The sequence below is a fragment of the Podarcis bocagei genome (assembly GCF_964188305.1).
Source record: "Podarcis bocagei genome assembly, chromosome: 5".
In the NCBI taxonomy this organism is placed as follows: Eukaryota; Metazoa; Chordata; class Lepidosauria; order Squamata; family Lacertidae; genus Podarcis; species Podarcis bocagei.
In genome coordinates, this window is record NC_138129.1 from 43,484,191 (window position 1) to 43,510,394 (window position 26,204).

General features: G+C 42.8%; 1 protein-coding gene across 4 annotated transcripts in view; it reads right to left on the reverse strand.

The window, feature by feature from the left end:
• CNTN2 (contactin 2) overlaps positions 1 to 26,204 on the reverse strand; it is a 59,364-nt gene that overhangs the window by 31,887 nt on the left and 1,273 nt on the right. For all 4 annotated transcript variants that reach the window (XM_081193420.1, XM_081193421.1, XM_081193423.1 and 1 more), the window contains exon 2: positions 2,267 to 2,381. In XM_081193420.1, coding sequence (XP_081049546.1) covers positions 2,267 to 2,321 — 55 coding nt within the window. In that variant the 5' untranslated portion in view covers positions 2,322 to 2,381. The remainder of the gene's footprint in view (positions 1 to 2,266; positions 2,382 to 26,204) is intronic.

Consider the following 26,204-nt stretch of genomic DNA (forward strand, 5'->3'; position numbering starts at 1 on the left):
AACACCATTTTGGGATGAAGCCATTTCTGACCGTCTTTCATCCTGGTTCCTTGTTCATGATCACAGTGAGAAATTTCCACCCATCCAGCCATCGTTATACTGATCTTTTTTGTCATATGTTAACAGCCATTAGGAAATGCTCCTGTAGGGCTTTGTAGATGACTTATTCCTTATGGTCTCTGCTTGAGCACATACAAGAAAGTCTTCTAAATTCAGCTGGTTAACAGCAAAACCTAGCGTTGCCTTGATGTCGCCAACATATGTGGGTCAGACCAGTTTCCACACAGGCTAATTGCCTCCTGAACTAGGCCAGCCACCTTCCCAAGAGACTCAGGCAACATTAAAAGGTAATTAGATATTTATAAAGGACATCGAAGCAGCCTCTCCCCAAGATGATGAATTAGCTCCAAGTCATTATCTAATTCTCAGCCATCTGAAATGAAAAGCCTTCCCACTGAGAGATCAACCTTTTAAAGTGTAGCTGGAGACATCTAAGAAACAGCAATAGTTTGGATGGAACGGAAAATGGAGATTTGTGCATTAAGGTGAAGGATGGACTGCCGCAGCAAATGGGTCAATGATAATGGCATAGAACCAGCTCAGTGAGCAGAAGATGGTCCAGAGATGATGTTCAAATAGTAGGGGCGTGTTTTGGTTCTGTGTGTACCCCAAATTAAGAGGTGAATCGGTGTGATTCGGGGAAGGCCCCCACATTTCTGAGGCAAAAGTGCAGCTCCTAAGGTGCATGCTAAGTTTCTGAGTTGCTCTGTGGCCTCAGCTCTCCAAAAATACACGGCTGGTTCCCTGCCTGGAGAAATAAAACGAAGCTTATTGGGGAAATGCCCAGAGCTCTAGAAGGGGATAAAGTGGAGAAGTAATGGTTGGGGAATCTTTTGCTTGATGGACAAGGCTAGCTTTTAATCAGAGTGAATTGTTTTCCCAGGGCACTCCAATCACAGTGATTTGGAGCAACAATTAAAAACTGCATACCCACCAACATGTCAAGGCCGAAAACTGGGACTCACATGAGGTTTTAGGGTGCTGTGCAGCCCCCCAAAACAGGGTGTCCCAATTTAATCGGGACAGTTGAGGGGTATGAAACTGCATTTGTCTTTCATGTGGATCTATGCCTTCCCTGTGCAAGTCAATGGAGATATCACAAAGATCCATCATGGGGGCAGATGCCCACCCCCGGCATTGATTCTTGGGATAACAAGATTCTTGCTTGGGGCATGAAACTTTCCCTACGCATATTTCCTGTCCCGTCCCTCCTGCCCTTCTCCCGTGCAAGACAATGCAAATATATTTCTATCTCGCAGGGAGACAAGGTTGTATCCCCCCGCCAACTGGGGAGGATAATGGCAAAAGCCTTGCCCTCAACATTGTTCCTTGGGTAACAGGGTCATAGCTGTCTCCCCCCCTCCCTCCCTCCCTCCCTCCCTCCCTCCCTCTCTCTCTCTCTCTCTCTCTCTCTCTCTCTCTGTGTGTGTGTGTGTGAGAGAGAGAGAGAGAGAGAGAGACTCTCATCCCAAAACAGTAAAGTTTGCCCTTGCAGGAGAAGCAGACATGCTTTGTAGCATGTCTACAAAGGGACGTTTTAAATGCTTGACATTTTACTGAGTCTTTATATTTTTGGGGAAGCTGCCCAGAGTGGGGCAACCCAGGCAGATGGGTGGGGTATAACAACAACAACAATTTCCCCCTGTGGATTGGAACCTGGAGCACAGTTTTAAGCAAAGACAGGATAGAAACAGGTAAGAATTTTTAAAAATACACAGGCAAATTCTGGGGCCTGTGCATCCCCTATCACATACATTGAACATATTATAAAATGCAACATGCCTTGGTTCACTGGCTTGGTTCCCCTAATTCAGGTGGGAACCCAGTGGCTATCAAATATTGTTGGGCTCCAATTCTCACCATCCCATTGACGATCAGGGATGATGGGAGCTGGAGCCCAGCAGTATCTGAAGAACTCTCGGCTCCCCACCTCTGCCCTAAGCAGTGCATCAAGATGTCATTATCCACTTGCACAATAAATGCGGCCGTCAAATAAACGCCACACTGCAAATATATATAAACCAAATTACATTTACACAACATATATGGTCAACGATAGAATTCATGTTAGCAGATAATTTCATGTTCTGAATTTTAGTTGAGAGTATGAACAGGATTGTTACTTCACCGGCTTTAGTCCAGTTAGTCTCCAGGCTCAGCCTAAAGCTGGTCCTGACCTTTGAGCCAAGATGGAGGAAGCTCTTACCTGTAAAAGAGACGACGGCTAATGAAAAGAAGACAAGCTCCACAGATGCTCCCATTGTAGGCTTCAGAATGTGTGCTACAGTTCAACAAACGGAACGGAGGAGGCGAGTGCAATTCTGTAAGACATGGATGAGTTTACTTGTAACTGGTGAGCAGGATTCAGCCTCACAGAACAGAACTCAAGCTTCCCATTACCTACACTCATTTTAACTACTTAATCTTCATATCAAATGCAGTTTGAGATCTTTGTGGTTTTTAAGTTTCTGTCATATTTGATTCTGAAGAGGTGCACAGTTTTCTTTATACAAGTTTTTCTGGGACCTTTATCTAATTCCTGTGAGTTGATTCTTTTGATGCCAGTCAGTTTCTCTGATTCAGTTCTCTTTGCCAACTTCTCTCATCTTAAACTTCAATAATAAAAAGCCAGCTGCCTCTCCAGTATCTTCTCTAGCTCCTAAGCTGATTTGTTTATATCCAGCATACAAAAAATAATGTCATCTACATGTAGATCCGCCCCGCTGTCTCCACAGACATGGGGACACCAGCACAGGTGCAAACAAACCTTGCAGAGCCAACTCCCTCACAAAGGATGGTCTGATTGCTTGCCCTGTCTTGGGAGTGTGGCCACTTGCCACACTAATAGCTGTGCCTGCCCCACTCTTCAAAAGGAAGGTGCAGGGTTGTGTGTTGCTGGTTGGACCAACATCTTAGCTTGCTCTTAGCCATTTATCCTCTTATCTCCCTGCTGAACCTTGTAACCTGTAGTTTGCCTTATGTACTGATCTGATCTGAGCATTAAAGCTTTGGGAAGACGTATAGAGCTGTTCAGTTCAGTTCTTCATTTGGCAGTATGGGCAAGGACCAGGGACAGCCCACCCATGAGAAGGACTGAGGCAGCTGCCTCAGGTGGTGAAAACACATGAGGTGGCACCCCTCTGGTTGCCCCGCCACTTCTACCACTGGCAGAGAGGTGGTGCCATTTTCTGGCTTCTCACAAGATCTTGCCAGAACCGACTGGTGCCACTTTGCAGGCACTAGGTAAGGGATGCTTCTGTGGGGATGGCGCAGCAGCGGCACTTTCCCAATGTGCCTCAGGTGACAAAATGGGATGTGCCACCCCTGGCTAGGACACTTTGGAGGCAGAGCTGGTGTTGCCTCTTGCAAGCAGCCACTATTTTTATTGAGGCAATGCTTTTTCATCTAAGTAATATAGCATTAGCACAATGATAAAGAAGTTTAAAATCAATGATAAAAAACCAACAATCAATTGCTGACAACAAAACATTAGAGGCAAGGATGAGGCACAAAGATACACAACAAATCATTTAGTATATCAAGATGAATGAAAATCAAGCAACATAACCAAGAAAATATGAGTAGCAAAAGACCGCAAGGTGGAAATATTACTAACTGTCACCAGAAGGTGAATGCATTGGTATTATTTGAGAGTCTTCCCCCCACCCTTTCTTGTGTGTCAGTGTTGCCCTGGAATAAATACCAAGTTGAAATGAATGATTCCAGTCTAGATGGATCTTTGGCCTCTCTCAGCTGACATGCTAAATTAATGTTTGTTCATTACCTCCCATACTTTCCTTATCTAATCCTTTTGAGAGGGTAGCTCCAGCTGCCTCCATTTACATGATTGAAACAGGCAATTTTTGGAGCCAAGTAAGGCTGCCATTCTTAAAACATTTACAAAGGAGTTCAGCTCCACTGAACATACTGAGACTTACTTCCAAGTAAACAGGGATATATGATCCTTGTGGCAGTGGCGGAGCTTCATGCTCCGGCACCAGGGGAGCGGAGAGCAGGCGGGGGTGCAGCTGGCGCGCATCCTGGGGGCATGGTGTGCTGTCTGCAGGGACGTGGTGTGCGTCCTGGGGGCGTGGCGCCCAGTGTGGGTGGGGGGCAGCCACAATGGCACCCCACTGGGATCACGTTGCCGGGGGCAGTGCGCTCCCCTGCACTCCTCTTCCTCCGCCAGTGCCTTGTGGTGATACAAAGGATAATGTTTCCAAGTAGTAAAGGAACCTAGAATCCTTTTGGACATGACATTTCTAATTTCCCCACCAGTTGCCTGGGCAATGGAGCATTCCTACTACCATAAAGTGGTAAAAAGTATGCACTTCCCTTCCAACACATAGGACTATATTGATGGAAGATCCTTTGTGTGATCTAGTTAAAGTACTATATCATCAATGCATGTTAGCCCTGGGCGTTATGTAATAAGAACAAGGTTCCTCTGAGCAAGAACAGAGTACCTTTTTTCTTCCCACAGAGCAAGCACAAATGACCCCTAAACATTTGCATACTGAGCCCTGACACTTTTCATAAATATGCCACTACAATGAAGGTACGATGCTAGTAATACTCACCAGATTCCAAAGCCACTTCATTCAGGCAAGTATCATTGCCCAGAATGCAGGATACACATACCCTATTCCTTTTGGAATCTGAGGTTCTTTGCTAGTTTAAATAAAAAACAAAGGCTGACCCAAATCATCTGAAAATCCAAAGGTTATTTTTAACATGACATTAAATACCTTGAGTCTTTCTGGTGATGCACATGTAAGTGCTATTAATGAAGGCAGAAGGAGGAAGTGAGCTGCTGTTATGAACTTAGGTACATTTCAACCCATATGGATTCCACATCTGAATTATAGACACATGGCTTGCAAATATATAAAGAAAAAGAAAATAAACAACTCTTATAGCATCACATGGGAAAACACTAAGTCTGCACCTCTTGCACCATTATTCACTTGGCCTTTCATGACACTTCTGCCACGTGAGGACGGCTTGCTGGGCTTGCATTATTTGCGACTAGGTTCACCACCTGCACAACACTTCTTCACTCAGCTGTTTCTCTCTCACAAGAGTAAAGCTAAGCAAAACACTTTCCATATTAAGAAAAGCAAATTTGGAAGGGGGAATCAGAAGAGAGGGTAGCAAAAGGGCAAGTGTAGGACACGGATTCTGCTTGCCATACAACCTTGGACAAATCAGTTTTTAAGAAGTCCTGATTGTTGCAGTACTCTGTATTGTATAATAGATATATAACATGCATATTCATGTATATTTAAGTAATTCACAGGGTCTGTATATAAACTAGTATTGACAACACAATGAGCCATGAATGAAAGATGTGGCATAGCCGCCTTCACAATTTCTGCTCCCAGACTTCAAATTCAGCATGCTTGGTTTACACAGTAGAAAGACAGTATCACTGGGTACAAGTCCTCTGGGATTTGCAAAGTCAGCCACCTGAGCCCTTCCATCTCTCACAGCCATCGTGGCAAGAAATCCTTTCATCTCCGCTGTTTCGAAGATTCATCCACTAACCTGTTTAATCAAAAAGCATCCAGATTTCATCTAAATTCCAATCATGATAATTGCCTTAAAACCAAGGACTGCAGTTTTGTGCATGTTGTGAAGTTCCAGGCCATGAGCTAGATGCAGAACTAAATTATACCAAAGTTATGAGGTTACTGAATACAGTTTTGGATCAAATGTCTCCCTAGACTATTTATTTGTTTGTTTGCTTATTAAAAAGATGGATGATGCAAAATTGCTCTCTCTCTTTCTCCTCTGTATCAGCTCAGCAGGTAGAGTCAGCACAAAACCAGCTACATTTAGTTAGTCAAATGAGCAGATTTGTCTCAAAGACACAGGGGGTGCAGACAGAGTTGAGTAAGGAGGAGGCTGTGCTGATTATAACTGAGCTCTCCATTTTCTTGCTTTATAAAATATAGATGCTGTATTCAAATGAAAGTGAATCTGGTCCCTTCTCTCCCTGGGCATTTAGCCTAAACAAACTATAGTGTCAGGGGAATAAGTGGCTGAATAGGCAATCACATAATAAAATAACAGCAGTAGAACTGCAATAATTTGGGGTGTGTTAATTCTCCTGTCTTTTTCCCCCTGCCTTCCAGTAGGTCATGAGTGACTATTACAATTTGAACCCCAGCTACTGTTGCTCTGAATTTACAGACTTCAGACTCAGTTTCTATTACTTCCAAAAGTACAAAATGACTATATAGTGCTCAGAGCTCTATGACTCACATAATGATATTTCAACCACCATTTCAAGACCTCTTTTACACCTACGTTTCTGGTGCATGTGAATGTAAAGCTGGGCTCATAAGCACCACTTATATGGAGGGAATGCTTATTTTAGCAACAGGATGACCATTCCTCATTTCGGATGATCCCAGCACTGTTGATCTTCATCAGTTTGTTAACAGTAGCTTGGGCTTTTCAGACAGCCATACATCAATCACTACCTAAAGCTTCCTAAGTTTTACTTTTAAAAATATTTTCAACCAAGAAAAAAACCAAGGCAGGAAGGGCCAACCAGAACCTAGCAGTGCTAAGAAAGCTGATTATATTTGATAAAAGGTGTGGCATATCTACTTCACAATCTGAAAAGCTTTTTTCACTATGCATTTAGACACCTCTAAAGACAGTGGGCTATATCTAATGTTAGTCAGAGCAGACCCATTGAAATTGATGGGTCGTTAATTTCTTTGGGTTGACTCAAAATAGGGATTTGCTGGATATAACCCATCAAAGGCAATTTTTGCATCATGGTTCCTGAGATCAAGGAGTAAATTTTCATCTACATCTGGGTACACACACCTGAATGCTACTTTGAATCAAGATGGCAGATGATCAATACTGTAATGATTTTGTGGTTGTTCTTTGTTTCTTAAGACTTCCTAAGCAATGCCGGTATGGGTTCTAGAATATCACCTGAGGGCACATGATTCGGCTAATATGCTGAAGCTAACAAGGACTAGGTCTGATCTAGACATGCCTGCATGGGAGACCACCCAAGACCACCACCTATACCAGAGCTTTCCAAACTTTTCATGTTGGTGACACACTTTTTAGACCCCTTTCCAGCCCTGAGAGGAGTGTGGGGAGCGTTCATACAACACACCTACACACTGTAGCCAACACACTAATGTGTCACGGACACACAGTTTGAAAAGCTGTGACCTATACCAATGTGAGTGCCATGGTGGGGAAAAAGTGAGGTATATGTACTAAAGAAATAAATTTACCAACACAAAATTCACTCATAAATTTGCCACACAAAACAGCCCACATCTTGATTAGCACATACTTCCACAAAAGTGTCCCTATCTTTGAAATATTGATCTTGCAAACCCGATTGAGAATATTTTCTATTTCCCTTTAATCACACAACTCATTAAAAACAACTCATTTCTCCAATTCCAGTGCAGATTTTCAGGGGAGACCTGTACCCGCATTCTTTTTCTCTCTCCAACTGCTCTCTTCCCCACTGTCTAATTGAATCTAGTAGGCTGCCTGAAAACATCTAGCATCTTGTCTATTTTTTGTTTGCCAGTCTCTTTGCCAACGTTTTGCAGGCCAAATTCAATAGTCCATTATTTCATCCTGCCAATTATAAGATTCTTCTCTCTGCAAATTCAGCTGATCATGGTATGGAGGCTGCTGCCTTGAAGGCAGTTCTATGGTTGAGCAGCCAGCATAAACCACTTACAGTTACTCATCTAGTAAAGGTAATGAGAAATTTTCTGGAAATGATAAACAATCCAACATATCTGCTCGAAGAGAATTTTTCTTTATCCTTTTCCCAGCTCCATATGACTGGAATTCAATAAAAGGTTTTGCCATACTCTTTTAGGCTGCAAAGGCTACAGTGCAGATGATGATATTCTGTGCAAAAGGTGTGTTAGTTGTGTACTGTCATGATTATCCTGTATTGGCAGATCCAGTAACAGTTTTGAGGATGTTCCACAGAAGCTGAAGTCTTATTCATGTAGTAAATAAATAGCTCAAGTCCTGCATGCAGTTTATCACATGTGGCCATGTAAACATTTGCCATGGGTTGCAAATTGCACATGAGATTCAAACAATTTCCTGCATAAAATAACTTCCATGTAGGAGATTCTGTCTGGATAAGATGTTTTCTTACGTCTGTTTTACACACTACATAGCAACATATTAGATTTCACCGTCAAGCATCCATTCAGCAGGGAACCAAAGCCAATCTTTGCTCTCTGATAAGGGTACCTGTTCTCCATAAGACACACAAAGTTTCAAATGCCTGTTTACCATGTTCACACAAAGGCACAAAGAAGCCCCCAGATTCTGCACTTCATCCACAGATGGATAGATAAACCAGGACCTAAATTCAGAAAGAGGGGCAAGACCGGTATTTGCCTCTTTTCTTGGGATATCATTTCAGAGCTGACTTGGTGGCAGTGAAACAGTCTGCTGATGGATGCCCTGCTGCAAATGCTCCTATCCACTAGGATAGTGCAGGAAGCTGCATGAAAGAACATCTACTAATAGTCAAAGACAGATTGGCTATCTCATAAATGCCCCCGGGACCTAGGATGGATCCATTATCAAGGAACTGATGTTATAGACAGATGCCTACAGTTCCTTTGGGTCTTCCTGCTTTCCTCTCTGATAGGATTCTTTGAGCAAGCTGATGCCTACTTTGGGAAATGATCATAGTGGAGAAAAATCACACGTTATGGCTGTGGGCTATTCTGTAGTTCTATGTACATTAGCAGGAGAAGCCCTAGCACAGCTGTTAAGAGGGTATCCTGATAAAAATGCAACTTTTCCATTCCATTTTCATTTCCTCCCACTTTAAATGGCTTATATCCCACTTTGTCTTCCTGAGGGAACCCAAAATGACTAAGAGCAAACAGAAAACAAAGTATCAGAATAATCAGCAAAAACACAGTACATATCAAAATATAAAATGGCAAATGATTCTTTAGGATCCTGTTAAAAACACCCAAAGAGACTAGACATAGGCCCATTTAAGGAAGGTGTAAATGGGTGATAAAGAGACTACAGTGGTACCTCGGGTTACATACGCTTCAGATTACATACGCTTCAGTTTACATACGCTTCAGGTTACAGACTCTGCTAACCCAGAAATATTACCTCTGGTTAAGAACTTTGCTTCAGGATGAGAAAAGAAATTGTGCAGCAGCGGCAGCAGGAGGCCCCATTAGCTAAAGTGGTGCTTCAGGTTAAGAACAGACCTCCGGAACGAATTAAGTTCTTAACCCAAGGTACCACTATAATTGTGTGCAGAGCTGGACCTGAACATTTTGCTGCCTGAATGATGAGCTGGTACCTGCTCCTCCTTTACACCTAGAAGCTGCCCATGCAGACTATTGAATCTTACTTCAACATGGGTGATGGAACAAAGTCTCCTGAGGGCAGCAGCTGCTTAGGGGGTGCAGGCCAGGCCATACTCAGCTCTGTCATCCAACACCTTGCTGCTGTCTCTCCCAGTCCCCTAGCATTGGGTCATCCAACCCCTCATTGCCCAAGGTGGTTACTTCACTATAATTAATGACAAGCTACAGCTCATGATTAGTGAGGCGAGAAATCAGCAGTGAGCTCCTTTCTGGGGGCCCACACATTTGTGTAGTCCCAGTAAGCCATAATTTGCCTTACTGTGTTGTGCAAACCAGGCCAATTTCTCCGAAATGGTCTCAACCTCATGTTTGAGTGTCAATGTGATGAAGATTTGAGCGGGGGAGAGATGATAAAAAATACCACCACAGGGAAAGTTATGTGTCTACAAGGCTCAATATGTCTTCTCTAAGCACCCCAAACAAGAAAGAAATAACATGGCTGTTCTGAACCTCACAGAAGCCTTAATCAAAGACATTAGGAGTAGCTTTCTGAGAGAACAAAAACACACATCCATTCTCACTATCCATGGGTTATTACAATATAATTAGGTTTCTTATCCAGTTAATAGGAACACCGCACAAGACTTTAGCTAAAGTCAACACTATAAATACAAACATGCATTTAATTGAAACCATTGGTTAGTCCATTTGTCTTGGCACAATTTGTCTTTTACAAAGCACATATTAATATATTGTGGCTGCTCGCTCATCATGTCCACTCCGAAGAAACCTGAGAGAAAAAATGATTTGTTCGTTCAGACGTTTGTGACTGCTTAAGAGGATTGCTAGTTGGTTAGACCTGAAATCTGTTTTGGTGGATGCAGTGAGCGGCTTTCTTTTTTGTTTGCTCAAGTTCATTCTCTGACAGTGGCTTGCATATGTTAAATGCAAACTATATTAAACTCTTTGCTTGCATATATTAAACTGGACAGATATTCCAATTAACAAAGAACAGTGATTTTCCCAAAGAGAGCAACCAATTGTGTAACAGGGGCAATGTGTACTTTACAGGTCTGTGCAAACCTGTCTTGTAAATCAGTCCACAAAAGTTACCAGCCTGAAAAAAAATGTTTACTAGCTACATTAAATTCCCTGCACTTGTCTGCCTGTAATTCCTTCTCATCTATTGCTACCAAGCTAAGGCCTGACTATAAGGCTAACACGAGCATACAACAAGTCCAAAACTTGGCATTAGATTAAAAATTCAGGATCTTTCTAGCTCTCCTCCTTTCATTTTTAATATCAGCATGACACAGAAATCAAACAACTATTTTCACTCTATGCCATATGCCAGGCAAAGCTTCTGTTGCTCCATTTCTATTTGCCATGCCGCTGTTAAAGCACAGGAGCAGGGTGGAGAGAGCAGGTTCACAATTACAAGCCAACATATTTATTTTGTGTAAAACAAGCCACAGCATAAAATACAGAATTTGAGCTACACGGGGCAGAATGTTGGTTATTATTATTTTTAATACAGAATTCACACAATCCTGACAATTCTGGTTCTGGCTTTTACAAGGCATCCTCTAACCAGGAAGCTTTTAGTACCAATTAGGGTTGTCACTCAGTCAAAGAAATCTCAGGCTATTAGTGTTAGAAGTTTCCTGTGGTGTGTTCTTTCTGATATATATAAAAAATTCTTCACACTAACTTCGTTTTGGAAAAATGTTTGATACTTGCAGGTGTCAATGCATTTATAATCCTGTGGGTTGGAGACTAACAGAGAGACAATAAATGTGGACAGACCCTATGAGCCTTTGTAGTTGCAGAGAACAAGCTATATTTCAAAGCTGGGAGGATAAACATCACTATCTACTACATAGTAGTTTAAGCTCTCACTGCCCTTTCTGTGCTTGAATGGATATCTTATGACGACCCATCTTATGACTACCCACCTTATTTTGACAAATGGGCTGCCTATATTAAATTATATGCTTAAGTCAGGATCAAAGTCAGCTGACAATGTTGTTGTTTCCCCCCTCCTGATATATTTGCGACAATAACAATAATAATGGAGGGGGAAGTGGAATAAAGATTGTGAGTTTCAAAACAGACTTTGTTTTCAGGCAGGGCTTGTATACACTTCTGCAGCAGGCGCCATCTTAGAAGAGCCACCCACCCTTTGAAAACCTTTTCTAGCTTGGCACATGCCGGTTGCAATTCCTAGACATCTTTAAGTTAAAAAATAAGGCACTTTAAAAAATGTATTGCCCAGTTAATTGGGGAGACCTTTTCAGTTGCTCAAGAAGGCTTTAACTGATTAATCTAACTAATTGGGACTGCAATCCCTATGTACACTTAGGTGGGAATGGATCGAGCCAGATTTACCTCAGTATAGGATTGTGCTGTTTAAATGTTGCAGCCTTAGTAATGATATTAAGTTGTATTCCTTTTAGCACACACAAAACTACTTCTGACCCACAGAATGATAAACATGGGTCTTTAAAGTTGAGGGTGGTGCTGTGAAATGGGCCTCACTCCCAGAAGCGGTTTGCAAGATCAAGGCTCAGCTCTGCAAGAGTGAAGATGAGATGGCTTCTAAGCATCTGCAAGTGCGCCTTCCTCACACCACTGAGTAACCACAAGCAGGCTGCATGTTTGTGCATACAAGCATGCATGCACATGTCATGCTTCTTCAGAGCTTGTGGCTTCGAGGCCTACTTGAGCTCCGACACTTTTCTCTTTCAAACATTAAACATTGTATTGCGAGTGTTTTCATTCCCAAAAGTGCCGCCTCTAACACCGCTAACTTTTCTGGACCGCTTCTTGTCACATCCCAATGCTCTTTTACCCCCAAAGCTAACAATGCCTCCTCATTCCGCCAGACAGCCAGGACTGCATCTCTCCTCTGCCTTTCACTGTCGCTCACACACATGCATGCTCAACATTCCCTGGGGAGGCAAGTGCACCTGTGTCAGGCCAAGCCCTCAGCTTTCCCTATCACCTTGCCTTTTCTCATCAGTACCACCCTGCATCTCTGCTCACGTTCCCTTGCTCCTCACGAAGTTCACACGTGCACCCACTTTGAGTTCTTCTGATTTGCTCTGACAAGCAGGAGGGAAGCCCTCGCTCATCACCCTGCAGGGCTACAGGGCTTGGCAGGGCTCTGCCAGCTTGGCAGTACCGTGCTTCTCCCCTCCCTCCCTTCATCAGCCTCCAGCCTACAACCAGGGAGAGGGTATTAACAGGATGAGCTGTGAGGCTGTCTTGAGCAATGATGGCTATGCAATCTATTAAACCAGAATGGATGAGTGTCATTTAAACCCCTCCAGTCAGGGAACCAGCAGAGGACTTGGGCAGGAGTCTTGTTCTTTGCTGCAGCTGCAGCATCCCATAATAACCGGGCTATTCCAATGCTGCTGAAGTGGTTGAAGCAGGGGTACAAGGGCTTGTGCCATGCAAAAGTTCATTTGCTAACAAGAAAGAGATGTTGCAAAAGAGTACAAAGGCACCAGATTCCTATTCTGCCTCTCTTGTTTGTAAAGGCCATGAAATAATTGATGCCATTCCCGTCTCTGTTTCCTTATTCTCAAAATAGTAACAGCCAATCATTTGCCTGCTACTTCATACTAATAATAAACTACTATTATCTGCAACTGATGGCAATGAACACTGGCAGAAATGGATCAAAGCCCCAGATTCCAAAGTCCCCTACATTTCAAAGGGCTCAAACCAGAGCTGCTGCTGGAATCTGCCAGTTTTAGTGCTTCAGGCAAAATACCCAACTACTACAACTGGCAAAATGGAAACCTCCTTGAAAATCCTGGACAACTCCCAAACCTGCTTCTCTTAAAGCACAAATGAAATTGTATTTTATGCACCAGCGTACTGTAGTGGTTTGAGTGTTGGACTGGCGAGATCCATGTCCAATCCCTGCTCACTAACTCTCTGCTCACTAACCTACCTCAGAGGGTTGTTTTGAGATCCAAAAAAGGGAGGGAGGGAACTGTGTAGACTGCCTTGAACTGCTTGGAGGAAGGCAGGATGTAAATCTAAGAAATGACAATATTTCAATCAGGATTTCTGTGAGCAGAGATAAACAACACCAGCTTCTGATTGCAACAAATCAGGATGCTCCTGAAGGCACAAATATTTTATTATCTTATGTTGTTATTCGCAATTTACACAATGACCCAAAAGGTTTCACACCACAACTCTTTGCTGAGTTAGAGATGTGTTACGCATATCCTTTAGCAATACTATAATTGGAACATTTGTTTTACATAGGTGAAAGCACAGCTTGTTATCGTATGCGGTAGAGAGTATATGGCGTAAGCCCAACCATTTTCTATTTGCTCACGACTGCCAATACCCTGTAGGGCTGTGGTATGTTCATTAATGGCTGGTCTAGAACTGGGGGTTTGGGCTTTACTGATTCATTGTTCAACTACATGATGGGATGTGGTCGCAACAGAACACTAATGTATGTGAAGCAAGTGCTGAGCACTACCCTTGAACATTTGCCCTTTGACTGCAGTTTCAAGGCATATCTGCTGCTGAAAGTGAAAGCCTCTCTGCTCCCTCCCTCTCCCCCAAAAGAAAGGATCACATGACTGGAAAACTCTTTCTTGGGTTTCCTCTCACTCATGTGAAAAGGCCTGGGGCGATGCAGCAGCAGAATGCAAGAGCTCAGTTCCCAGCTCAAATTCACAATCAAATGAGTGCTAGAAGCAGCCTGGCATCATTAAGATCTCTTCAACAACCACTCTACATACTGGCAAATTTGACTGACCCTAGTCAATCATGTCTGAATTTTCGCAAATTAATTTGATTAGATGCCTGCAAACTGAAATCCGGCCAAATCTGTAGAGCAAGCACACAAATAAACAACCAACAAGTAAACTTAGGGGCTCATCTACACCTGCTTGTCCTGTGCTTAGAAAGCATGGGTCTGAGCTGTTTTCTGCTTGTCCTGTGCTTTCCAGGCACAGATCTGAGTGGTTTTGCCCTTGCTCAGCCGCTTTCCCATGGAAAACCCATTCTTTAGTGATAAATCAGAGCAAATGGAAATCCACAGAGAACCCATTTGCCGTTTGCTCTGTTTCAGTGCTAAACTGCAGCTTTTCCCAGGGGAAAGTGGCAGGGCAAACAGAAGTATGGATAAACCTCCAGGAAGGACAGTTCCAAACAGGTCAAGAAATAGCTCTCCCATAAAGGACAGCCCAAGACCTGGGATAATAAAATGATGGCAATCCTGCAAGCCTTAAAAGAATCAATGGTGGTTTAAAAATCTCACTCTTCAATTTCCAAAAGGTATTTATTTATTTGTTTTTTTAAAAAACCTAGTTGTATCACCCTGTGTATTTGAATATTGAAGAAAGCATTCCAATATCAATCATAAGCCAATCCAAGCTCTGAAACATGGGACAACATTGCTTTCCTTTCAGTGCTCATCACTGTTGCCCAACGATATAGTGTTTTCAAAGTCATGAGAATGATTAATCTAAGCCACATATCAAAGCTATTTTAGCAAACATCACTACAAGCCTAATAATTCATCATAACCCTTATCACATCTAGAGATATGCTACAGTAACTATTGCCCAGGTTCAATAAGAGGGATAACACATATGGAAGCTGCTTCCACACACTGATTTCTTTGTTGAATTGGGAATCAGTTCCAGATTGAATGAGGATGGACACTGAGATACCTCTCTGTATTGTGATGCATAGGTGGAAGTGAGGCTTCTAGTATTGCCTCCTAACTGAAAATGTGCCATATGGAATAGTAATCTGTATTTCAGAAATGCCACCATATGGAAGCAAAATAAAAAAATTCCTTCCAGTAGCACCTTAAAGACCAACTAAGTTAGTTCTTGGTATGAGCTTTCGTGTGCATGCACACTTCTTCAGATACACTGTGCATGCACCCGAAAGCTCATACCAAGAACTAACTTAGTTGGTCTTTAAGGTGCTACTGGAAGGAATTTTTTTATTTTGACTATGGCAGACCAACACGGCTACCTATCTGCATATGGAAGCAGTTTGCCTCTCCTGCAGGTTAATGTCTAAACTATGATTATCCAACAGATAACAAGCTTATGTTTTTCCTCAGTAAATATGGTAAAGTGTAGCACCCCAAGTCCAAGCCCACCTCCTGTAATGGGAAGTTAGTCCTATTAAAACCAACAGGACTTGTGCTGTTAAATGTATTGAGGAACTAGACACTGTGGGATACAGCTCTGGCTTTAGCAAATCCACAAGGAGATGGCCTTGGCATTAGTTTCTGTACAGAACCATCATGATGATTTGCCAACATCTTGGCAGAGTCAACAGTGATTGCCCTCTGGACGACATGCGTGTGAGTGAGAGATCATAATTTTGATATTAATAAAATTCACATGACACCGAGTTATTCTGAATAATTGACTGATGTGTGATGGGTTGGTTCTGAAGAGTGTAGGGTCTTAATTTTTTAAGTGCACAGGATGCATCTACAATGAATTGGGGAATAAAAGGGGTGTAGCTTCCGTGCTCCTTGCTTAATGTTATGCTAGCAACACTGCCTTTCTTCCCAAGACCCTCAGCTGTTCTTTGCTGCTGCCATTTGGCAGGCTCCTGGTGACTGTTTTTCTGGCTGGAATGGCAGAACCTAAAGCTGTTTGTTAACTCTCCTTGGCTATGTATTGTGGTTGTTTTTCGATGCATAAAATAGTTCCAAGATGCATCCATGACTTGTTTTTGGCGTTGCTCACTCCGTAGTATAGGTAACTGATTTCTTAATTCCTTAATGGATACTGACTGCTGATCAAATTCAGCTACTGATAGATGCCTCCTGGCTTCTGGCTTCCTCCACAGCTATAAGGCATCAACTTTATTGAAGAATGTGAAAAGGTTTCTTTAAAAAGAAGAGCTTAAGAAAAGACATCTTGCAGAACTAGCCAACCTGGTGCCCGATAGTATGGATCACAACTCCCATCATCCCTGACCACTGGCCATGCTGTCTGGGGTTGATGGGAGCTGTAGTTCAAAACATCTGGATGGCACCATGTTGACTACCCCTGGTGTACTCTGATTTATACCTACTTGGCATTCCCCATTGATTGCCAGGGGACATTCTCTCAGGCAAGTGTGCATAGAACTGCAGTCTTAATGTGCCAGGATTGCCTTCTGGCTAGGAATTTGTTGACACCACCAACCCTTCAATATCAGGTGGGAAGAAATATAATTCAAATCTGACTTCGTTTTACAATTTGAACACTTTCAATTTTCAGTTTTAAAACCTGATTTTAAGAGATTATCATCTTGACTTTTAAGGATCAGCTTATCAGATTCAGGGATATAAAAATAGGTTTAGATTGGTTGGGTGGAGTTGTGTTTTGTTGCAATAGTACGATTCTTGCTGTTTTGCTATGATTTGTAGGAGAGGTACAGTAACCTTACAAGGCTACTTGGATAATGTTGGAGATGTGGTGGAGGTGGGTAAGAAATGTGGACTATGTCAGCCATGTTTCATGAGAATATGTTAGTACCATGAAAAATTATCATCACCACCCAGTTTGGGACTTGGGACAAAAGCAGTGTTTTGTGACTTGAGGATATCTCTCAGAAATTGACCTACATGTAATCTTTCCTATGAAATAAGAAGAGACCCAGTGTAGTGTAGCAGTTATTGTGTCGGACTAGGAGCTGGGAGACCAGGGTTCAAATCCTCACTTGGCCAGGAAGCTCACTGGATGACGATGGACCTGCCAGTGCCTTCCAGCCTAGTCTACCACACAGGGTTGTTGTTGGGCTTAAATGTGGAGTGAGAGAACCATGTAAACAACCTTGAGCTTCTTGGAGAAAGAAATGGGCTATAAATGATGATGATGATAGTTATTCTGATATGAAGGTATACCCAAATAAGACTGACCAATCCTGTGTTTTAGATATCTCAGGCCAAATGCTGACATACTTTCCACATATCTACAGGATATCTAAGATGAAATAAAAAGAGGTGCTTCAGAGGTATTTAATATTTAGTTTAAAGGAGTTGTCTTGGTAATCCGGTACGGAAGGATTAGAGAGCTGAAAATGTTGAACAATACAAGCCTTAGCAGGGAATGCAGAAAGTATCTCCAGTGCTGCTGTGATGAACTTTAGGCAGAAACTTCAAAACTGAAGCAGCTTCTGGGAACACCAGAAATAAGTGTTCCTAAATCCCTGCCTTGAGCAAGTTGGTGGTGCTAATCCCACCTGGGTCAAATATGCCAGCACAGGAGATAATAGAGGGAAGGGGCATGGCCCAGTGGTGGATCAAATGGTTTGCATGCAGAAGATTCCCAATTCATTCCCTGAAATCTATAGGCAGGGCAGAGAGAGACTCTTGCCTAAAATCCTGGAAATCTGTTGCCAGTCAGTGCCAACAATAGATGGACTATTAATCCAAAGGTATAAGACAGATTCCTAGGTTCTCCCCTACAACATCTCAGAAAAACATTCCCCTGTCTTGCTGTTTACAATAGTGAATGATATTCACAGAACATTCACTGGCAGGACAAATAGCAATTCAGACTTCCACCTAGTACTGGGATTGAAAGGTCTAGTAAGATGAGGAGCTAATATGGGAAATTCTGTTCATGATTTATAAAGAACTGCAAAAACTGGCTTGGTTGGAGTTTGGAGAAAGAGACAATGGAGTACCCAATCCCTGTGCATGCTAATGGTATCTGGACATCCACATTAAAACACGTATATTTATATATTTTTAAAAATCCCTCTCCCTTTTCTGTTTGGAGATATTCAACGTGGATGACAATAGAAAAGAACAACAAAGGAATACAATGATTCCATCTCACCCTAAATATTAAAACTGCACTAAAAATTGCATAACTTGAAACAGATAACTTGAAGCACAAGTTGAAACAGATTCTGGTTTCTTATTTGTGGTTGCAATGGGACAAGTGCTGTCTGGAAGCTGAGGGGGAAGGGAAGGTAACAGGTGGGAACATTTCACCAATGAGAGAGCCTTCAGACACACTAGGGGTAAGGAGCTGGCTCTGGCCAGAGGACTGGATGCTTCCGTCTCCTAGACCCCACAGCCCAACTATGACATGTGGGTGCAGCCTCCCACCTGCTAATCATCTGACAATACATCACAACTAAATACACCTTCCCATCAAATGGTTTCCCCCCAAAGACCCTGGAAACTGTAGTTTTCCCACCACAGAGCTACAATTCCCAGCACCAGTGACAAACTACAGTTTCCATGATTCCTTGGGGAAGTGACGTGCTTCAAATGTATGTTGGATGTGCTTTGACTGTATTGTGTTTCCAGGAGCTAACTATGGAAATGAGAAAACAGAGATGGATATTTTAGGGATGGTAAGGACTAAGGGAAAGGACAGGAGTAGATTGGGTGGGACAAAAGAGCGTTCCCATTGCTTTAAAGTTCAATTAGACTTTTTAAGAACTTGCCTTTTCCTTCATCTGAGCCTGTGGGAATAGTGAGTCATTCTCTTCTCCCCCCACCCCCCCACCTCTCTCTCATGCACAGATTTGTGTAACCCTCCCAGAATGCTAATACTACAACTGCAGATATAGAAATCTTGTAATGTTGTACAAAGAAATGCTATACACAAAATTTAAAGGACTTGTGGAAATATGACAAAGTTTGGCCCTTGCCACTTTTGCCAAAATCGACAAAATATAAGTTCTGTGTATCTGGGGCTACAAAACTCGCTAGATTTCGCATAATTGTTTTCCATAAAGATAACTTGATCTTCAGCTCTGCCTTTATACACTGCAGCTAGTTGGGTCTTAGGAGTTTGCAGTTTAGTTTTCTGCTAGAAAAGTCCTTACCATCCCTGTGCTTAGAGGAAGAACTGTGAGGGGAGAGACTTCCAGCCGTTCACCAGGCAAGGCCTTTTCCACCTGCCTTGCCCCCACCCTCCAGTCTCTGCTTCTCAATTTGTATTGTACTGTTTTATGCACTGTAACTTGCCGTTGCTTTTATTGATTATAATTTAGAAATTATTTATTGTAATTGTTAAGAGTGGATTTCTGTTTAATTTTGATATGCTGATATTTAATATTATATACTATTCTAATGGGACACAGGTGGCGCTGTGGGTTAAACCACAGAGCCTAGGACTTACCGATTGGAAGGTCGGCAGTTTGTATCCCCGCAACGGGGTGAGCTCCCATTGCTCAGTCCCTGCTCCTGCCAACCTAGCAGTTCGAAAGCACCTCAAAGTGCAAGTAGATAAATAGGTACCACTCCGGTGGCAAAGTAAACGGCATTTCCGTGTGTAGCTCTAGTTCGCCAGAAGCGGCTTAGTCATGCTGGCCACATGACCCAGAAGTTGTACGCCAGCTCCCTTGGCCAATAAAGCGAGATGAGCACTGCAACCTCAAAGTCGGTCACGACTGGACCTAATGGTCAGGGGTCCCTTTACCTTTACCTTTACTATTCTAATGGATTGTTGAATATTACTTTAATTGATACTGGTTGCTTATTTTAAAGTTATGTTTTATCACTACATTTTTGTATTGGATTGGATTGTTACAAGGTGTACATTCTTTGTTTCCTCAGCTTTTAAACCACCTTGGGTATAGTAAAATAGAAAGACGGTATACAAATTAAATGTGAAATGAAATGCTCTGCTACAGTTTCTGGGTAAAACTCCTGGGCAAGCTACACTTTTTTTCTTCTCTAAAAAAACCAAAATATATATACTTTGTATTGCCTTGTCTTTGTATTGGGAGACAATTGCAAGAAATGGGAAAAGCATCCATGATTTTTTTGGGGGGGAGCAAGCAAGTATTAAGGCTGAAAACCTTCCAAACTACTTTACAGTCAAATCTTCTGATCAAGACATCTGCCCTGACATTGAGCTCCAACAGCGATGGATGCCTGACTTGAACAGAGAGAAATGCGAAGGCTATAAGCCACCAGGGACAGAGACCATCCAGGGCTTCATCTGCTTAAGGTCTCTGTTTACCTTTTTATGAGTACAAGGACAGAGTGAAGACACAGCAGAGAAGAGACCACAAAAATTAATGGCGTAGGAGAGAGGGGGGAGGGGAGGGAATTAGTCATCCTCTAACAATGACTAGGAGAATATGGAAGGCAATGCATCAAAACGCAGCATATCAAAACCCAGAGAAATCAATTAAGGAAAAGAGCCAGAAAAGAAATGTCAGGGATATTCTGTGCCAGTAGGGCAAGGAGTATCTGCCAGTCAGGAAGGAGTATTATGAAGTAATGAGCCACAATTGCAGTTCTCCAGAAAGGCCTCCTAATGAACTGCTGTCTCTGAAACACTATTTTCTCCTATAAGCTAAGCCTGTTTAACAGGAATCATTACAGAAGGTGAGTCAGCCGTACAATACAATCCTATGCATGCTTCCTCAGAAGTAAGCCTCACTATGCTCAATGGGGCTTACTGCCATGTAAGTGTGCTTACGTACAACTGTGTCCTTACTTACAGCTTTGAGAGGAGGGTGGGCTGTTTTACACATGGCATGCTACACTCTCTTAGTGCCTACATAGACCAGTTTCAAGGCACTGGTGTTGTCCCTGCTCCAGCCCTATAAAGCTGGGACAAGGAGCTGGGGGAAAGACGAATCATAAAGCCACAACAGGACTGTAGTCTCCTTGGATAAGAAACACTGCTTGGACTACACTTAAAAGATGTATATTCTGACTTCCTATTTGCAGTAAGTAAACGTTCAAGGAGGCTTGCATCAAATCTTTCCTCTTAAAAACCCATCTAAATCGTTCACAACAAACAATATTCCTGTCTCAGAAATCATAAACCAAAAAGCACAGTCTTACAGAAAATGTAGTCCAAGGATTATTCATAACCAGAGTCCTTCAAAATTCTCAGTAAATAGAGCTGTGTTTTGAACAGGGTGCTTCAAGGAAATCAGCAATGGTGCTTGGTGAATATATTGGAGAGGGGGGTGGAATTGTTCACAGACCTGGAGTGGGTGTGTGAGCAAGGAAGGCGGAGACGGGCAAGGGAAGGGAAGAACAATGGCTTAGCAAAACCATCTCTCTCACACACACTCCTCTTCTTCCTGACCTTATTCTGTATTCAACACTAATGTCTCATAACAAATGTTACTGATCTGTAGAAAAGACTGTACAACTTGAAAAAAGAGACAAGGCAGGTACTTTTGTAAACCAAGAAAATATTTAATAAAAAATTATTTTTTAAAAAACGCACAGGGATTTTAGGCCTGTCTTTGGTGTCCCTTAAACTGGAATAATCAAAACGTAAAGGAAACCAAGAGTGAACAGCAAAATAGTGTGGTGCAGAAAATTAAACCTTAGTTACAATGACAAGGCTATGCTGTTTTTAATGCAAAACAAGGCTACAAAAACAACGCCAGAACCTAGAAGCCAAATGAGAAATAGATTATGAGTCTCCTTGGACTAGATGACCCTCAGGGTACCTTCCAACTCTACAATTCTATATTTCTATGATTCTCATAGTGAAGATTCAACATGATTATCATAATTGGCAAGGCCACTGCTGAGGGCAGGGCCTTGATAGGCTTAAATGGAATTTATGGGAATGTGGACTTGCTCTCTTAACATCCCACTAGACAGCCTTAAACTCCCAGGACAGTCACCAGTCTTTGGCCTCTTTGGCCTGGCTGGCTGGGAGCTGAAGTATAAAGCTCTCTCTCCCCCCCCCCCGCCTCTTCGTTTAACCTGCAATGCCTAGAGAAGCTAGTGTCTTCCTTGTAAACTCTGTACGAACTGTTGGCAAAGAAGTCTCCCTTATCAGTGTCAATGAGGGAAACACCTTAGGATGAGGCAGCAAGCAACAGCAGTATCCGCTAGAGAGCTAGCTGAATGCCCCCTGTCTGCTCCCATGCTGGAACAAAAAGCCTCAAAGAAGCTCCTTTTAAATATCCTAGTTCTGAAGCATTTGTTCCTGCTATGTACGTGAGGCTCTTGCTTCACTCTGAGGCTTTCCTTCATTAATCTACCTTCATGCAACATCAGAAATAACAGGCAACAAGAACTGCATAAGGGAAAGGTCTCTGCTATGGGACACAGAGTGAAGCTCAGAAAGCAAGTGAAATGGCACATAGCTGGTTCAATGTTGCCCGGGGCAATGATTTTTCTCTCAGCACTCATTCTTAAGGGCACCACCTCAAGGGAACCCATTACCAATGGTGGAGTTGTGGGCTCTAATAAGATATCAAGCTCTCTGACCATTTGGTAACGCTCCCAAGAGCTTCGATAATATGAGAGGACTTCTAAAATCTGCTTTTCTTCCACTCCTAGCCTCTGCTTTCTGCAGACTTTCTGCGGCCTGAACGTAGGGTTGTAGCCAATTATGCATTTTTAAAAAATTAAAAAATGTTTTTCCTTTTGTGCATATATTCATATTTATGCATCATCCTACCAAGCATGAGGGGTTTTTTTAAAAAATAAAATGCACACACCCTTTTTTCTCTTTCCCTTTCTCAGTTGTAGTCCACATAAGTGAAGGTACTCCCTCCACATAATATCCCATCAATCTGCACAACCTTTCACACCTGCCTCTACGAAACAAACCCAGTGCTACTCATACCTAGCTAATGAAACCAGTGGAACAAACCTCACCAACCCCTGCTGAATAAGAGAAGAAAGCTGCCATTCCTCAGCAACCACAAAGCATGCAGGGTCATTTGATTCCAAGTGGAGAACAGCTACTAGAGATCCCAAGAAAGGTAGGTGAAACAAGCACTCTTATCACAGTATGAGGAACAAAGGTTTTGCAGTCTGTATCTGACAATTGCTAGTTCTATCCATGTGCTAGCAGCTTTCTAACAGTGAGCATGTACAAATCCATAGTGCCTTTTTTTGGTCATTCTTTACCAATGCCATCATGTTTAGGCTCCCTCAATATTCTGCAAGCAACTTCCTGCTGCGCTGCTATTTTCGGCCCAGGGTCCTGTCTAGTTTCTTCCTCTAAGCCCGATCCTAAACTCAATTATGTCAGTACTCATTCCTGCAGTACTGCTCACAGTGGTCATATGTCTTATTTGAGAGAGGACAGACCACTATTTAAAGATGCCCTGTATTTTAGAGGTGAGGAATCCATGGCCCTCATTGAACTCCAGCTCCCTTCAGCCCCGGTCAGCATTGCCCATGGTCAGGGAGGATAGAAGTTGTAACCACAGGGTCTCCACCCCTGCTCTACTTGAAGGGCTGTCTAGTCCAAGTCCATTTTATAGAGAAGAAGGTCCTTAAAGTTCCCATCAACAGTGAACACATAAACAGCAGAGCAGAACGACCAGGCACTCAAATCAGTTGGTCACATTCTTCCCCTCTACACTGGTTTCAATTTAAATCATCTCTGAATTTGCATCTATGTATATTAAATGAGCACATGCAAAGTTTATGCAGATTTGCTCTCTCTTCTTTGGTGATGCATAAATGGGCACCCTAACTTACCTCCACTTCACTTACCTCCACCAACTAAGCAGATTTAGCTAAAGAGAGCAAAGACACAGGAAGTCACAGGTTGCTTCTCACTTACTTTTTGTTTAACTTTCACCTCCTCTTGTTTAGACTCCTAATAATGCTCCCAAGAGGCAAAAGAGAAGTTCAAGCAATAATTTGCCACTCTACTCAATCTCTGATGTAAAAACTAGATGAGAAAGGGAATTATTTCCTTTTATAAAAAAAAATCAAGGAAGCATACCATGACAATATTTAGGGGTTGCATATTTCAGGATTTCTTCTGAAGAATAAATAACACTTGGGAAGTGGGTTGGAGTTGGGGTAACACATATGTAATACCTGCCTCTCAACCCCAATCATTTACAACAGATGACCCACAATCAAAAACTCATGGGGGAAACCTGCTTCTGATCCTGCAGATGGGAGAAGAAGCTTAGCGTTGCCAGTGCTTATTTTGGGACATGGCTCCTGTGCTTTTAACAGCTGTGTGACAGAATGACAACCAGCAGGCGATGCTTCTCCTGCCTGACACTGTATCACCACACTAGGAAAACATCCACTTCCTGAACTGCCTCTTATCTGCCTGCTAAACATACAGGAGTAAGTTGGCAGTTCTAAATAGACCATGTGCCACTTGTGTGCCTGTCACTAGATCAGAAAGAGACAAGATGGAATGAACAAAAGGATGCTGGACTTTCTAGATTCAGACATCCAGTCTGTCACCTTCCTTTACACTTTGGATTGCTTGCAAATCGGCTGAACTATCACTGGCCAAATCAATCACAGCAATAGTAGCTATCTGTTCAGGGCTCCCATACAATCAGTGCCGCCTTCACAGTCAGCCATGCAATGTATTTTCACAAGCATCTGTGTTGTTTTCAAGTTAATTCATACTTCAGGCTGGTCTCAGCATGCTTCCTCATCCTCTGCCCCCTTCCCCACTTATTCAGAGCAGCCTTCTTAACAGCTGTGTGTGTATAAGTAAAGAGAAATGGACCAGGTGGCTTTGCTTGTAGCCAGATGGGCCAGTGACTGCATGGGGAGCAGAAATATGTTCAGTTTAAATCCACAAGGGTTTATGTGAAATGTGGTCTGGGTAAAGGACAGTGATCCAACTGCTAGCAGCTAAGCAGGCAGGACCTGGCTTGGAAAGAGGAAGGAGGCTGGTGTTATAAAGCCCCGACGCTTTGCAGAGTCTTGTGGACTGTGTAAGTGAGACCACGTTCTACTGGACTAGAGGGTTAGGGATCTGTTGCTGCCTTCATGGTGCCACAGGTTCTGGGATCAAAGCGTTAGCACCTACCAGGAGGAATTAGACAAATAAATGGCTCCTTTGGCAATGATATGTTTACTGATTATTATTGAATTGAAAAGCATAAACCAAATGCTGACCTTACAAGTTTTTATTTAAGTTGTGCATCACAAACAAATGCCTGATCATGGAGCTCTGGAGTGTGTGGTCTATGCTAGAATATGCAAGCACTTCAGTTATTTGATCCAGAAAGCGATGGCTGAAGCTGCAAGCCTCCAAGCTGCCTCTCGCCCACTCAGCTGCAAAAAACAACAACCCAGTGGCACCTACTGAAGATGAAGGCTTTTCAGAAAACAGCAGCAGAGCCCACTTTCTCAAAAGCATGTTGCACTAGCCTCAGTTGGCAGGCTGTCAATGCACAGCACACACAAACAGGTGTAGAGAAGAGGCGTTTGGCCCCAACCCCACTCTTTACAGACAAGCTGTGAAATGCAAAGGCTAGAATGGCATCTTATTGCCTGGGTCGGAGCATTAGCAGATGGTTGGACATGATGCCGGATGGATCTGGTGCAATCACAAGCAGAGATGCTCTGGATAGAAAGGGCAAACAGTTCTCATATTTAAAACTGTCGTTTTAGCAACTCATTCATTCAGCCTTGACGCCGAAGAAGTTGAAACTTGCATAGGTCAGGCCTGCACAACTTGTCACCCTTCTCGTCAAATGAAGGCAAGTAGTGCAGCCTCCCAGGTTCCTGACAACTTTCCTCTCGCCCCCCCCCCCCCCAGGCTCTTAGTAAACTTCCAGGCAGGAAGAAAAACCAAGTGAGTGATCTAGTGCTTGATGGGCTACCTTACAAAACTAAGGAGCTCCATTCAGCCTGGTGGGTCACAAAGTTGTCTGGGTTTGCTCCAGATCCGAATGAAATACAAAATCAGTAAAGATTGGGACTGTCTGGGCACTTATCCGTTCTGTTACCTGAAGGCCATCCCATCAAGCAGCCCCCACCCCAACAGCCTCTTCTACAGTTACTGTACATACTGCTCTACGAAGGGTGGGTGGGTGTCCAAAGTGGCTTAA